This window comes from Micromys minutus, assembly GCF_963924665.1.
Source record: "Micromys minutus genome assembly, chromosome: 8".
Lineage (NCBI taxonomy): Eukaryota > Metazoa > Chordata > Mammalia > Rodentia > Muridae > Micromys > Micromys minutus.
In genome coordinates, this window is record NC_137977.1 from 38,614,770 (window position 1) to 38,629,635 (window position 14,866).

General features: G+C 41.9%; 1 protein-coding gene across 3 annotated transcripts; it reads right to left on the reverse strand.

The window, feature by feature from the left end:
* Positions 1-1,231: 1,231 nt before the first annotated feature.
* On the reverse strand, positions 1,232-14,625 carry LOX (lysyl oxidase; the record flags this gene model as incomplete). Of its 3 annotated transcripts, XM_080919979.1 has the most annotated exons (8): positions 14,607-14,625; positions 13,493-14,378; positions 13,059-13,167; positions 11,699-11,836; positions 9,801-9,957; positions 6,332-6,427; positions 5,872-5,987; positions 1,232-4,474 (listed from the first exon to the last, which is right to left on the reverse strand). In XM_080919979.1, the coding sequence occupies exons 2-8, from the start codon at positions 14,103-14,105 to the stop codon at positions 4,468-4,470; spliced, it is 1,236 nt and encodes a 411-aa protein (XP_080776105.1). In that variant the 5' UTR covers positions 14,106-14,378; positions 14,607-14,625. The 3 variants fall into 3 exon arrangements, with proteins under 3 accessions (XP_080776105.1, XP_080776104.1, XP_080776106.1); XM_080919978.1 differs by lacking the exon at positions 14,607-14,625 and having other exon boundaries at positions 13,493-14,458; XM_080919980.1 differs by lacking the exons at positions 1,232-4,474; positions 14,607-14,625 and having other exon boundaries at positions 5,868-5,987; positions 13,493-14,458.
* Between the last annotated feature and the right edge of the window lie 241 nt (positions 14,626-14,866).

Genomic DNA, 14,866 nt, shown 5'->3' on the forward strand with positions numbered 1-14,866 from the left:
AGAAGACATCTTCTCATATAAGTTTTTTTGTCAGAATGGAAAATCTGTTGCTACTGTAATGCCTTACATTAGTTAGCTTGGGTGAGCTATACAAGTGTGACCTCTTATACACCATTACTTTCTTGAACTTGTGCTTAGTGTTAAACCTCATAGGCCAACCTTTCATACCTACAAACTTTCCTTATGTGGCTTCCTCGACTCTTTAGAGACTTGGAATTAACCTGAAGATTCTTCGTTGAGAACTAGCTTTTACAGAACAGAAAGCACCATGCAAGCTTCCAAGGGAGACCCACACTACCGAGCTATCACAGCGATGAACTACAACAACCATCATGGCACTATAACCTTAAGGTTACTAAGCTGATGGCAATAACCATCAGCTCCCGTGCAACAAGAAGGAAAACACTCTGGCACTGGAAATCTAGCTAACTACTTGGTACTAGTAAAGTTATGGGTCTTGAAGAATCATATCTGTCATTTTACCAAACCACCACATTTTTAACTACATGCTAAAAATTTATCCTTATACTCATAGCTAAATATAGTTCTTGCCCATAAAAAGAGAAAACTTTTCTTTGCATCAGATGAAGATCATTGCAGAAAACTACAACTGACTGAACGTAGAGAGCAAGAGATCTTGTGGTTCCTAGTCACAACTGATAAACCTACAAAACAGTCTACCTACGGCTCAGGAATCACTGTGGGATAGAGACTGAGAAGACTTTCAGAGCCAGAGGAATGGGGAGCTTTCTTTAAGACTGTGTCTCCTATGTCAGAGACGTCAGACCAAATTGATATTAAGTTTTATCAACACGGCTACTGAAGCAAGACCTGAAAAATGTTGACAGCAATGAAGGTGCAAACGTGGAAGGAAAACTTGTGGAGTCTAGAAGCTGAGAAAGAGCAGCGGGGTCTTCCATAGGAGCACGCTTCTGAACCGGTCAGCCAATGGTCAGTTTCCTGATTATGTACATACAGGTGACATCGTATGGACTGAGAGGGTTTTATTTATGTATTTAGGAGTGTGTGTGTGTGTGTGTGTGTGTATAAAACTAACAATAACTAAAGAAAAAACATGAATTTAAGAGAAGGCGAGAGCTGGGTTGGAGGGTAGAAAGGGAAAGGGAAAAGTATGTAGTTATAATTTCAAAAGTAAAATTTACTGGAAGAAGGCACTTAAACAAGAATATCAACCATATACATGGCTATAATGTTTTAATCAAAAATGAAGTTCAGTTTATTTTTTGTAGGCAACAGCAACAACCATGTGAGATGCTGAAATCGCTTACTTAAGGTACTTTTTATGACATCATGCGGTTATCATGATAAAAGGCTATGAGAAGGCACCATAAAGCCTGTGTCTGGACATTAAACATCAAAGCTCATCGTACAAGTTACAAGTGACTTTACAAATAACAATTCAGGAAAAAACTGGAAGAAACAGAACTTTATTATAGACAATTTAACATCAAATGACATGTCCCCTAGTACGTAGAAAGCAGTCACATATTAAATGTTTGTATCCCATGAGCTAAGCCTCAGTCCGTTTTTACATTCAAGTTAAGACAATTCAGCACCGTTTAAACTTGAAGGCTAACAAAATCTGTTTTCAAAGTTGGCTGGGACTTTGGGTAGCTGGGAATAAAATTTAAACCATATTTTTTAAAAAAAAAAAAATACTGTATATGTGAGTTAAAAAATAAAACATACATAAAGTGGGTAGTTTTATTGCTTAACATACTGTTAGCAAAATTACTTCTAAAATATTTCCTGACTAAGAATTCAGTATTTTTATAAAATCTGCTGACGATTAGTGATTGATCAGTGAGGAGGGAACTTTAGGAAACACAGGGAGTATGTTTACACACGTATCTAACGTTAGCATTTTAACACACTCTGGTTACGAAGAACTCAGTGGAAACTGTAATTAAATTATTATGTAAAACGAGAAGAATATTTTCAGGAACTGGGCGTGCTCTATGGTGGTCCCATAGGAGATGGAGTCTGTGGTCTCCATATTCTGATTCTACTAGGATGGCAAAGAGCAGACTTAACTACACTGTCTTCCATTTCTTCATGGCCGGTGTTACTTTAAAGACCTGCTTCTTTTCAATTCTTGGTGACTAAGTCATTCTCACTTAGTACTTCTAAGAATTTAGAGTTCAGTTAGACTGGTCTGAGAATTGTTCTGTCATTATTCTACACCACTTCAACGGAGAACAGATGCCCAAGGGTCAAAAGTAGTCAGGATTTAAAGTCAATTGGAAGTATTTTTAAATCATTGAAAGGGAAGAAATGTTTACAAATAAACAGCTACTTAAAAACAAATCAAACAAAAAGGCTGAATTACATTTAAAAGGCAGGCATTCCATGGATTTGAAAGGTATTTTAATTATTAGAAATACATACATGTATATAATTAATAGCTTTTAACCTAATTTTTGGAAAATAATATATGGCCATGACAAATAGTGGTGCTTGAATTCAAACTCTATAGACCTACCTTTAGCAGTTAAAAATGAAATAAGTTGAGCCTAATTTTCGTACTTACTAAGCTTGGGGACAGCCATTTTATTTCCCAATGTGCAGCAGGTAAGTGCTTGTTTATACTGTCCCTAACATAATGTTAAAAGATAACGGTCTCATTGAAATTACTAGCCTATGTATCTAAAAACCGTATTATTTTTATAGAGTTAAGAATCTTAGTAAGACAAGATGTTAAATCTATGTTATGCCAGTCTGGCTCAGTATTCGTACTAACAGTAGTTTTTGTTTTGCTTTTAAAAGCACGCATATTAAAATATCTCTATCAGAATGATTACTATTGGGAAGGATCGTTCTACAGCATTAAAACTGAAATGCTAGCTAGGGCAAAGAGGTGCATCAAAGAAGCAATCCTATCGATCAGATACCAGCTCAGTCAAAGTTCTGTCTGTATTCCCTTACGGGCAAGTGTACTTTCAGGCGGATGAGAATTATGTGTACCGCGCTATCCGCCCCCGGTGACTGCCCATCTCTGGCCTTTCTTACTTGCCCTGCAGCATGAATATACAGTATGATGATTCGTAACTGTTGCTCTCACAGCTCTGTGACTCATAAGGCAGGATTCCAGCTCACTTAGAAAGGTCTGCCTGACACAGTCTGGCACAGGAGATACCTTACTTGAGATGTTCATGCTGGCAAAATAAAAGAAAACCTCAGCATAAGCACCAGAAATTCATAAGTCTAACTTGACTTCTTTCTGCTCCTTCTGAATTTAATACTCTTCAAATTTTACTGCTGCACACAGTTTCACAGTTTGAAGTAAGGTCACAGCGGTCTCACTGTGGTGCACAGTCCTTGTCTTTCCAGAAAGTACCTGCTTCCCTCTTGTTTGCCAACCTCTCAAGTATGCAGGGCTATGTGCTTCACTGATTTGGGCTTCCCTAATTTGGGTTGAATATATATTGACAGTCCCCTTAAATAGCTGAACATTTCAGATGCATTGAAGAGTTGGAAAAAAATCTAAAAAGGTATTCCAGTATTTTTATTTTACAGTATTTGAAAGATGGTTGTGATATTAGAGATTCATTGTATCATTGCTGTGTTGACAGTGACTTAATTCAGGCTCACAGGACAATGTGCTGCAGGGCATGTTAGCTCTCCATTGGTCATACCTGTCATCAGAGTGATGTCCCTGTGCTGTGAATCCTCAAAACTGGTAATGTGAAGATTGTCACATTAGACATTTCTGCTCACAGAAAAACTAAGCGTGGGGAGGATATCTACAAATGTCAAACAGGAATTTGGAATTATCTAATTCATTCCAAAAGAGAAGTTGACTCAAGTCAGAATGAAATTAAGCAATTAACAGAAAGAAAAGTATCTAGTAATTCTAAAAGGTAAACATAATTTTATATAGGAATGTAACTATCTGAATACATAAATCACCATCTCTCTGCTGTGGAGCTGTATTTCATGACAACGGTTAGGTGTTTGACCCTTCCTCAGCACCAAGTGTATTCATTTTTGTTTACACAATAGGAACACCTTTTTTTAAAAAAAAAAAAAAAAAAATCAGTCTATTTTTTGAGACAAATAAAAGCCCATCATCATTGTCTCATGGGTTTTAGCACTTTAGAAAAATAATCAGTTCAAATTGTGGCTCATTCATTAAAGTATCATTTTCTCTTTTGCACTATACATTTCAAAAGCAGAAATTCAGAGTTCTTTGAAAGAGCCCAGCATGCACCCCAGAATTGAAACACCCTTACTTCATAAAACACTATAAGTAAATATTTAAAATGTGCCAAACTACTCCTGATTTAAACACTCCAAATCCAGGTTGTGGAAGAGTCCAAACAAAACCTCTGTTGTTTTCCGTTTGCCTTTTGAAATGTGTTAAGTCCTTCCTACTTAAGCTAATCTATGGTTTTCATATGTTCAAACACCAGGTACTGCTTTATCCTTTGGGAAGTGGGCTTCTTTCTAATACCTAGGTTAAGAAAACACAATGGGACAGGTTATTACCAGGGTAATATCATGAGTAAGCAGAACAAAGAACATTTTACTCAGCCTTCTCCAAACTTGATATAGCAATTTCCCTCTGCCCCAGCAACTATCACCTTGTAAAATGACTATTAGAACATGATTGGCCAGTGATCGGAGGGACGGAATGTGTTGATAATATGAAGTGCATGTCTGATGTCCACAGGCTGACTGTTTAAAAGGCTAAACAAGTAAGTAAATAAATGAATAAAAATAAAACTGAAATGAGGAGAATCCAATGGACTAATGGATCTAGCAGCCAAGCAGGTGAGCTCATTCTATGGACCATTCTATGACACATTTGCCAGGAGGTATAGTCATGACTTCTGCGCCATCTTGCATTTGTCCTTCTCTGTCTGCATGTCTGCATGCTTCTGGGTACAGAATGACACATTAATGGGCAGAGTTAGGAACATAGACCACAAAATAGGTATTGTTATGTTGAAATGTTGAGCAGTGGTCGTCATATAAGGAAGAATGCATTAGGGTGCAGACAATAAACTTAATTTCTACACAACAAGTTCCGTGAGGAGAAAGCCTGGGCATAGCCTTGCAGAATGGACAGGGCCTAAGACATCTGGGAAGACTGGGGAAAAGAGGCTACATGAATGGGACACACCAAATTATTGGGTGGATTTTATATCCCATCAGAAAGGTTTCAAATATCTGACTGACATAAAAAACAACCAGTACTAAACTAACAGTGACATGTCATTAGAGTTGGGGGAGGGAGGGAAGCCAGTAATGACAGCATGAGAACACATACACATGGCCATCAGACTGTCCTCACAGCTTCAGATGTACTACATTCCTGCTCAAAAAAATGTCATATTTTTCATTGCCTTCAGAGAGAAACTCAAAATTCTTAGCTTGCTCTTCAGTTGTTCTGTTGATCGGACCACCTCAGACAAACCCAACTGGAAGCCGCCTTTGCCAACACTGCCTGCAGTTCACTCCTGCTCTGCAGCTGCCCCTGACTCTAACCCCTAGTGCGTGCTCTTTCCCCAGCATGCTTTCCCAGCTCTGCTTTTGTTCTTGTGAGCCCTCAAGGCCAGACTCATACAGGCTCTAAGGCACTCTCCAGTTATGGGCTGAGGAAATCTCTCTTTCTTCTGAACTTGGAGGTGAAAGTCAGAATATAAGAGGCAAATATGACTATCCTCCAGGGGTTTTCGTCCTCTGAGCATTTATTTTTTCACTCATAGATTAAGTAGGATATTTATTTTATTAAGAACAATTAAGTTTGATTAACTTTATATTCCCATTTGATCAATACTGCTTATTAAAATCAAGTATGAACCACTTTGTTTAAAAAATTCACTTGCTTTGCCCAATAATACTCACGGTGAAATGGTGCAGCCTGAGGCGTAGGCATGGTGCCCTGTGTAACGAATGTCACAGCGTACAACATTGTTACTGTAGTCTGATTCAGGCACCAGGTAGCTGGGGTTTACGCTGACCTAAAAAAGAAAAATAGCATGGTGTGGAAGATTTCATGCTGAATGTACACTGCCATCCCCTCCTATTTCTACATTGCTACAGTGAAATTACTAACCAGGCACTCAGCTACATCGAGAAAAAAAAAGTGAGTCTGAGTAAAGCAGGTAGTTATGCATATACAAAAGAAAGCTGTGTAAATTTCCCTAAGTTCTTCTTTTAAAACAAAATCATACCGTGGATTGTATAAAAATTGTTCCGAAAGGTGTTTAATTACTTTCAAGCACATGGCTACTTAATATTTGAAGGCAGAGAAAGGAAGTGTGTTGAATCGCAGTGGTAAATTACATGTACTCCAAGGCCCTACCTTTAGAATGTAGTTTCCAGGCTGCACATCTGTAATGTCAATCCACTGACAGTCTATGTCTGCTGCATAGGTATCATAACATCCGGGACTCAATCCCTGAAATCAGAAAATAGTTTTAAATTAAATTATAGGGCATGGCCAGATTGCCTGTATGATATTATATGCAAATGAAACTTTGGGTTAGTACCTACAAGAATTGGACACACACACACACACACACAAAAAAAAAAAAAAACATGTAAGACACCTTAGCCAGTCTTATAATATCTAGTTTTTCAAAAGCTGCAAGGTTATAACATGAAGTAATGTGCCCTGCTGGTGAAGTCACCAGCGGAAAATAGTCTTAAGCAGCAAAATAGACCCCCAGCACAATTCAAGAGTAGCAAGCACACCAGGGAGAAAGGTCTCATAGGAATTGGATTCCAGTGTCCTGTCAGTGAGACTCCTTGCAATGACCTTCCTATGTTCTGGATGTCCATGGGATTTTGTTTCGTGTAGCTTCATAGCCTTCCTCCTCTTCTGTGCCATATTGAAATAATGTAATATAAACACCTTACAGATAGGTGAAGGCTAATTGCATATTTGAATAGCTAACATATATTGTTAACCAAGACCATCTCAAATATATAAAGTCAGTTCTCACAAGTACATGAGACAGGTGTGTTACCATCTCCTTCTTATAGATGAGGAAGTGAGGCATGCTAAGATCAATGAACGCCTGGGCAATGGCTGAGCTGCTTTCAGGATTATATAAACAAGGTCCAGGGTACCTTTCCTCAGCTATCTCACTCCCTCTCTCAAGTAACCAGTGGGATCTTTGTGGAGTCAGAAGATTGAATAGATGCCCAAACTGGTTAAAGCCACATCAGTCCATTTGCTAAGACATTCACACCAGCAAGCCAATGGGAATCTCACAAGGCTGCCTGGAGAAAAATGCCAAGAACATTTGCTTCTTGCAATCACGAGTCTGCAGAAATTTCTTCTATTAGAACAATGTGTATCTTTTCATTTCCTTATGAGAACTTTTAACTGTTGCATTTTCATTGGTGTAATCCAAATTGATTTAAAGGTGTCTGTGACAATCGTTTGAACTCATCAGTGTCATTTAAAATTGTCACTTGAGTTTGCTTTGGTGCTTAAGGTCATTTTGGTCAGCAAAGATAGCCCAAACATCTATCTCAATGTGCTTCAGCGCCGTGGGTTTGGCTGCAGCTGGATTTGGGAAGGGTGAGAAATCTTGCTGTCAATAGCACAGCACAGCATGGACAGGACAATTGGAGATTACTGGAACCACAGGAGAGAGAGCCCTAATCTCCTGGATCCCCAGCATAATTCATGCTCATTTCACATGTCGAGTAGGAAACACAAAAGGAAGAGCTTTAAGGTTCCACCTCATCCTTTTCTGATTGTGGCACCTTAAGCACTCAGTAAGTAGTAGCTGCTGCCACAGCTGTCACTGCTACCTCACATAGGACTGTATGTGCACGGGATCAGATAGCCATGGAAGACGGGTACAGGTAATGCCACTGCCAGGTAATGAAAGTGTTTGGAAGATGCTGACAGTAGCCTGTTGGCCTAAATTTATAGTCCTAATTCCTGGATGGCAGTTTAAGCCCTTGAATGTGACAGCAACCTAGGTCACACAGTCTTAAAAGTACTATTTGTGTGTGTGTGTGTGTGTGTGTTGTGTGTGTGTGTGTGTGTGTGTTCGCGCGCACCCACATGAACACGAACAAAAATTGCTGGCTGACACTGTTACTTTACAATTCGCCAGTTGGCAGAATATGTTGATTTTGAGCTTCGCTTATTTGAACTAACAGACAAATGCCTGAAGTTGCCAAGGCCATTAAGCAAGTAGAAATTTCGTGTATTTGAAGTCAAATGTGAAAATAAATTGAAAATATGACTTTATTCTAGATTATCTAAATGTGTTGTTTGGTTTCATCAAAACATACCTGTCTGCAACGTCTGGTCACTGAGTGTGATGTAACTATTTTTAATTGTGTGTATATTTTGCATGCAAATTTTGTGATCTTAGAACATGTGGTTTTATATAATATATGCATATGTTGTACCTAGTTAGATTCTTATATACATTTAAGGAGGATGATTAATATAACAAAACTAATGTGTTTTTCTATAAATGGTCTGTTCAAAAGACTTAAAAAAAAAACAGAAATGTTTAAGTCACTTACAATGCAAGACCATATGAAGAATTTTTAAGGCATGCACAGAGAAGGATAGAAAAGAAAGCTACCACATAAAGAAGTAAGATTAGACAAGTTAATAGGGGTGCCCCTGCCTCTGTGGCTGATATGTGCACAATCCCCCAGGCAATTATTCTAACAGAGAGAGAGAGAGAGAGAGAGAGAGAGAGAGAGAGGGAGAGAGAGAGATGATCAATCCCCCAGGCAATTATCCTAACAGAGAAAGAGAGTGTCCTTTTAAGAATAGGGGAAATGCTTGCTCTAGGTCCTCTCAGGGTGATCACAGAATGAGAAAGCAATGTGTTCATGCTTAATATATGGGTGTGTTATATTTTTCACTTAAAGCATATGTCCTGCCCTTCCCAACCTATGTTAAATATAACTTTCTCCCTTTCTAACCACTTTGATGAGCTAAACCCAGAGGAAAGAATGGTCACCACATGTAGGTCACCAAAAAGCTTCCTGCCACAGTCCTGGAATCTGCTTCCCAAGATGATCACCACTAAAGTCTTTGTGCCCTGGGTAATGTACATTCAGGAACTACTAGCCAAGAACTGGGCTGGAGTAAAATTATAATGTCCTTTTACAAATTAGGGTTTTGGATGGAAATACTGGCACAGCTTTTAACTGACACACATTTTCCAATTCTAAGACATACAATAGTGCTTAACTCAGCACTATTAAAAACAAATCCATCCAAAGGACATCTGACATTAATTACACTGGAGGTTTAAATATACATGTGTGGAGTAAGAAATGTGTCTTTCTGTTCCTATTTGCATTATTAAAAGTGATGCTGTTTAAAATCTTTGAGAAACTGGCTTCAACTTTCTGTTCTAACTTCAGGCACTATTCCGTATTAAGCATGAAAGCAGATCACGGAATGGGTTCACAGGTGAGAGACAGATGTACATTGCCAACCATATTTATACCCCACTGAAGAACACAGGGTGAAGGCAGATGCTGTAGGTCATTCCTGTGTACTTGGAAAGTTAATGTTTCATTGTGTTATGTAGCAAGGATCCAGATTGACCTTCCGTGATGACCAGCAGGGGTTACACGCACAGCTGGGAACACTTTAAAGACAATCTACATCACCCAGTCATCTGTCTTTTCCAAATTACTCTCCATGTTGATTAAGTAACCATAAAAAGGAAACAAAATATTTTTAAAAAGAAGAGCAGGAAGACAGAGAACAGCAAAGGATTGGTCCTCATCTTCTCTAGATGTCTGTGGGCTCCTTATGTCAGGGGACAGCCTACCTGTGTGTGAGCAGTGCAGGCAAAGCGCCTGTGGTACCCATAGTCACAGGACGTGTCCTCCAGACAGAAGCTTGCTTTGTGGCCTTCAGCCACTCTCCTCTGTGTGTTGGCGTCAAGCAGGTCGTAGTGACTGAATTCATCCATGCTGTGGTAATGTCTAATGTCCCACACAACAAACACACAGCCATCAGTGACACAGAAAAGAACGGGGACACTAAATAACTTCCTTAAGTTGTGTGCTGTGCTCACAACTTAAAACAGGGTAAGTCTATCTTCTTGTCTTTAATTTGGTTTTAGATTTATTTATTTCATGTGTGTGACTGTTTTGTCTACAAGTCGTATGAGCACCATTTTTGTGCCTGGTGCCAGAGGAAGTCAGAAGATGGCTTCTAATTCCTTGGAGCTGGAGATTTGTGCACCTCAATGTGGGTACAGGTAATCAAATCTGGGTCCTCTGCAAGTGCTCTTATAGAGCCAACTTTCCATCCTAAATATGTATACATATATACATATACTATAAATACACATACATATATATACATATCTCTCTCTACATCTATTTCTATCTCCCTACATCTACATCTATCTATCTGTCTATATTATATATGTATGTATGTATATTTATTTCCTTTTTAAACTGTGTAGTTCCAGCTGTCCTGTAGACTCTTTTTTTAACAACTTTATTTTACAAAACAAAGATAAATGTACAGATTTTAAGCATTGTTTGCATAAAATTATACAATACATTTTTGTCAGTACTTTTTTTCAGATTTTAAAATAATTTTTACATAAAACTGTATGAATATATTTTTTAGTCAGTCCTGTAGACTCTTGAACTCAGAGATCTGCCTGCCTCTGCCACCCAAGGGCTGGAACTAAAGGTATATGCCACCATGCCTGGCTCCCAGGTTTATCTTCTTAAAGAGATATTCATGCCACATGCTTTTATATGAACATTTCAAGGTTTTAACTTCACAACGTGGTAAAGATACAATGGTATCTGTTCCTTTGTGCAGGTTTTATGTTTGAACATTAAATACAGACAGTTGATTGACTGTGCCTGTGACCTGTGCAGTTTCTAGGGTATTTCTCTGGCTGCCACTGTGGCTATTGATATGGTGAAGAGTTCAAACAAGAACTGTATACCCTGGAGGGCTTGCTGTGAGATGCTAAAAACTAGAGTTGAGACATTCATGAAATCTCTTTAGAAATGCAAAGGGGAAGCAACAGCAAAATCTTCTATCGCTATTGTTTAAGCACAAACTTTTATTTCAAAATAAAATCTTTCTATTTTAATATGGGAATGCTTCAGCTAGAGCCCACTCTTCTCTATGCCTTAAATAGAAAGCTCTGAGCTCTTCCTCTTCTCCTGTGGGGGAGGAGCCACCATGAGAACCAGTTTGAATTTCTGTAAGTGGGAGACCACACATCATGATTTCCTGGCATCAACTACTTGAGCACATTACCTAGGCAAATGATGGCATAACCACATGTAATTAAAAAATCAAAGGCATTACATTTAGAAAGGGCAGGGCAACCACTCTGGGGCTGACGTGGGCCTTTCAAAAGATAGAAGTGAATTGGGTCCTGAAGTGTATCTTTCATTGAGGATGGTCTGTACATCCTTTAGGTTAAAGATGCCATGCTTTTATCAAATGTAACCAGCTGCACACGATCTTCCCTATGGCAGACACTTTAATGTAAGAGTGAATTCTATTGGTGGCCATTTTCTTCATTAAGCCTTCAGTCGTTTTAATGAGCATGACTTACAATTTCCAATTGAAGAGATAACGGGATTTAGGGGCGAGGGGGCTGTCTTACAGTTTAACACCGTAAGATGTGTATGACTAGTCATCTGAAAAATTTAAGAGCATCCCAGAAGAGGCCCATTCACTTACTGGTGGCAGCTGTGCCATTCCCAGGAATACCGAGGGCGGCTTGGTAGGAAATCAGAAGTCCCTTGGTTTTTCACTCTTTGAGGAAATCGTAACAGTACCCTGTGGTCATAGTCTCTGACATCCGCCCTATATGCTGAACTGAACATGTGTAGGAAGGAAACATTAGTTCACTGAACATGGGTGAAAAACAAAATAGAAAGAACCGCTCCCCACCACATGGTCCTGGCATCTCCTTCCCCAACTAGCCTCTCAACTCAAGGAGCAGATCCCGAGCTCCTGTCCAGTTTTGGAGGAATAAACACATAGCGACTATCTAAATTGAGATTAAGATTTATACTAAAAAGATTATAGAGAAGAGACTCTGCATCTAAAAACTGTCAAATTGCTATAATAATGATTCCATGCCAAAAAAAGATCCATAGGTGTCCATTAATTACTTGATATGTCTATGATATAAAGTCTATGATATAAAATACTATAATTAGACACCTAGCTTTATACCTGACTACTACCAAACTGAGGGCGCTTCTTAATATCCCTCAGCATTACGTGATGTGGATCATGCCGTAAGGAACGCAAACGAGCTTGAATTTTTTTCCCTTAGCCCGACGGTTGTAAAAAGTCAACATGGAAGGTTCACATAAACATCCTGTACCATGCCTATCTTTTTTATAGGTCTGTTAGTGACCCATTTTCCTTAGCGTACTACCAGAATCACGCAAACATCTTGTGCTCCCTCTGCTGGTGGGCAGCGGCAGACTCGGAGCATTCCAAGACCAGAATAGCTATTTTATTTTAGGACTGACAGAAAACAAAACTCTTGCCTGTGGTCTTGTACCAAAACAACCCAGTTAATCACGGCCTGAAAGAAATGTGGAATGTGCTCTTTACCAATAGTTGGGGGAGGGGGGAAACACCGTGACGAATACACCCCTAGACCATTAGAGAATAATAAGTGCTTCCTTCACCCCCCACCCTGATACAACCCCCCTCCCAGACACACACCGTCTTGTTGGTTGTTGAACTTCTGTTTTCTATAACATTATTGGAGATAGTTGGCACTAATGCCCAATAGGTATTTTGGGCAAGACCTGAGACCCAGAATACCCAGAATATTCTCCAGAATAAAGATTTTCTTCCCCCTCCTCCTATTTGCGACTCTCATTGAGGCGGTACCCATAAAAACATTCCAAATTAATTCCCTCTCCAAGTCAGCATGCCCAGGAGGTCACGTCCTACTTCCCAGCCCTTGTCCCACTTCCGAGCCCTTGTCTGCACCAAAAAACAGTCAAAACTAGGCAACCGGAGTGAGGAGTGATCCCAGGATCAAAACCTGGAACTGGGCGGTGGAAAACCATACCTGGCCAGGCAGTTTTCTTCCGCGGCGCATCTCAGGTTGTACATAGACATCTTTTGTACGTACGTGGATGCCTGGATGTAGTAAGGGTCCGGCACCAGGTCCGGGAGACCTAAAGATAAGACAAGCTGATGGATGACCTCTGACTCCCAGACCCTGTTTGTCACCTTTCACCGGCCAAGTCTGCAGGGTGGGGCTGAGTGGGTAGAAGAACAGGGAAAGTTGGGGCTAGGAAGGAAAGGGAAAAGGAAGCTGCTGGGGCCAGGAGCATGGTTTCCATCAGATTCCAGAACTGGCTGGACAGGATTGGGGGGAGGGGAGGGGGTTGTTGAGTCTGCGGGACCGGATCCCGCCGCCGCGCCCAGACCGCCACGTCTAGACAGTACTGACCTTCGGCCAGGGTGGCTGGTACCTACCGTGGACCTAGGGGTGCTTACCGTACTGGAAGTAACCGGTGCCATATCCAGGTCGGTACCTGCTCCCGGGCCGGGGTCTCTCGTACGTGTCATAGTAGTTATAATAGGGGTTGTCGTCGGAGTACTTGTAGGGATTGTAGGGGTCGTCGCCCACCATGCGATCTACGTGGTTGGGTGGCCTCAGATTACTGAGCTGCGGAGGCTGTGACGACGCAGTCCGGTTCGCCGCGCGCCGCGAGGCTCCATCCCGAGCCCCCGACGGCGAGAAACCAGCCTGGAACCGGTGGCGGGCGGCGGGTCGGGGGCGACCCGCGGCGACCCCAGACGGGCTTGGCGTCCTCGCACGGGCAGAGGCGGTGCGGTTGTCACGCAGCAGCAGGATGGGCGTGCGCGGCTGTGAGGCTGCGTCGCCGTCGGGTCTTGGGACAGTGGCGCTGGGGTCGCGGCGTCGCTGAGGCTGGTACTGCGCCCCCAGGCTCAGCAGACTGAACACCTGCCCGTTGTTCTCCCATTGGATTGTCTGGCGCCAGGCACCCGGGGCGGCGGGCGGCTCACGCGGGACCTGCGGGGCGCAGCGGAGAAGGGGACAGAACTGCAGGGGCCCCAGAAGGAGCACGGTCCAGGCGAAACGCATGATGCTCCCTGGCTCGTCCCTTCTGGGGGGAGGACGTAGCTAGGAGAAAAATGAAGAGGGGACTCAGATCCCGCGAAGGAGGGAGACCTCTTCGAGCAGGGAGGAGGAGGGCGAGGCGCGGGGATGGGTCGCAGGGAGTCGTGCCAAAGGCGAACGGCAGACCCTGCCCCCAGTCCAGGCGGCCGTCGGACGTGGCACCGTCCTCCTCTCCTCTTTCCCAGTCCTGAAGGCGACAGGGAGCGGCGCACGACGGTCCAGGAGAGCGCACTGTGTCTGGAGTAGAAGAAGGAGGAGAGATTTTAAACTTTCTGACAAGTTTGCAGTTACACAAGCCGTTCTGGCCCCGCTGCCCCTCCGCTATTTGTTCACGTAATGCGATTGGAAACGTGCAAGGCGGACAGCTCCTCCACTCTGCCCCTCCTTCCGTCTCCCGCCCCCTCCCCTCCTCCCCAGACACGTTGCACAGGGAGAGTTAAGGGGAAAGAACAAAACGGAACACACATCCTGAGACACACTCGACTTAATCTGGGCCGAACATGCAGGAATTTCAAAAGACTCAGACAGACGAAGGCAGCCAGGCCATGGGCCCAAGCCAAAATATGCATGAAGAAAAATGCTATTAGGTCACCAGCCCTGGAGAGGCGGGAAGCAGGAGGTGGGGAGAGCGATGGGGGCCAAACTGTGTGCGTTGGGATGGGGGAGGTTGTGACTAACGCTTATCCATAAAGGAGTTAACCAGACAGATTTCCCAATGCATACTC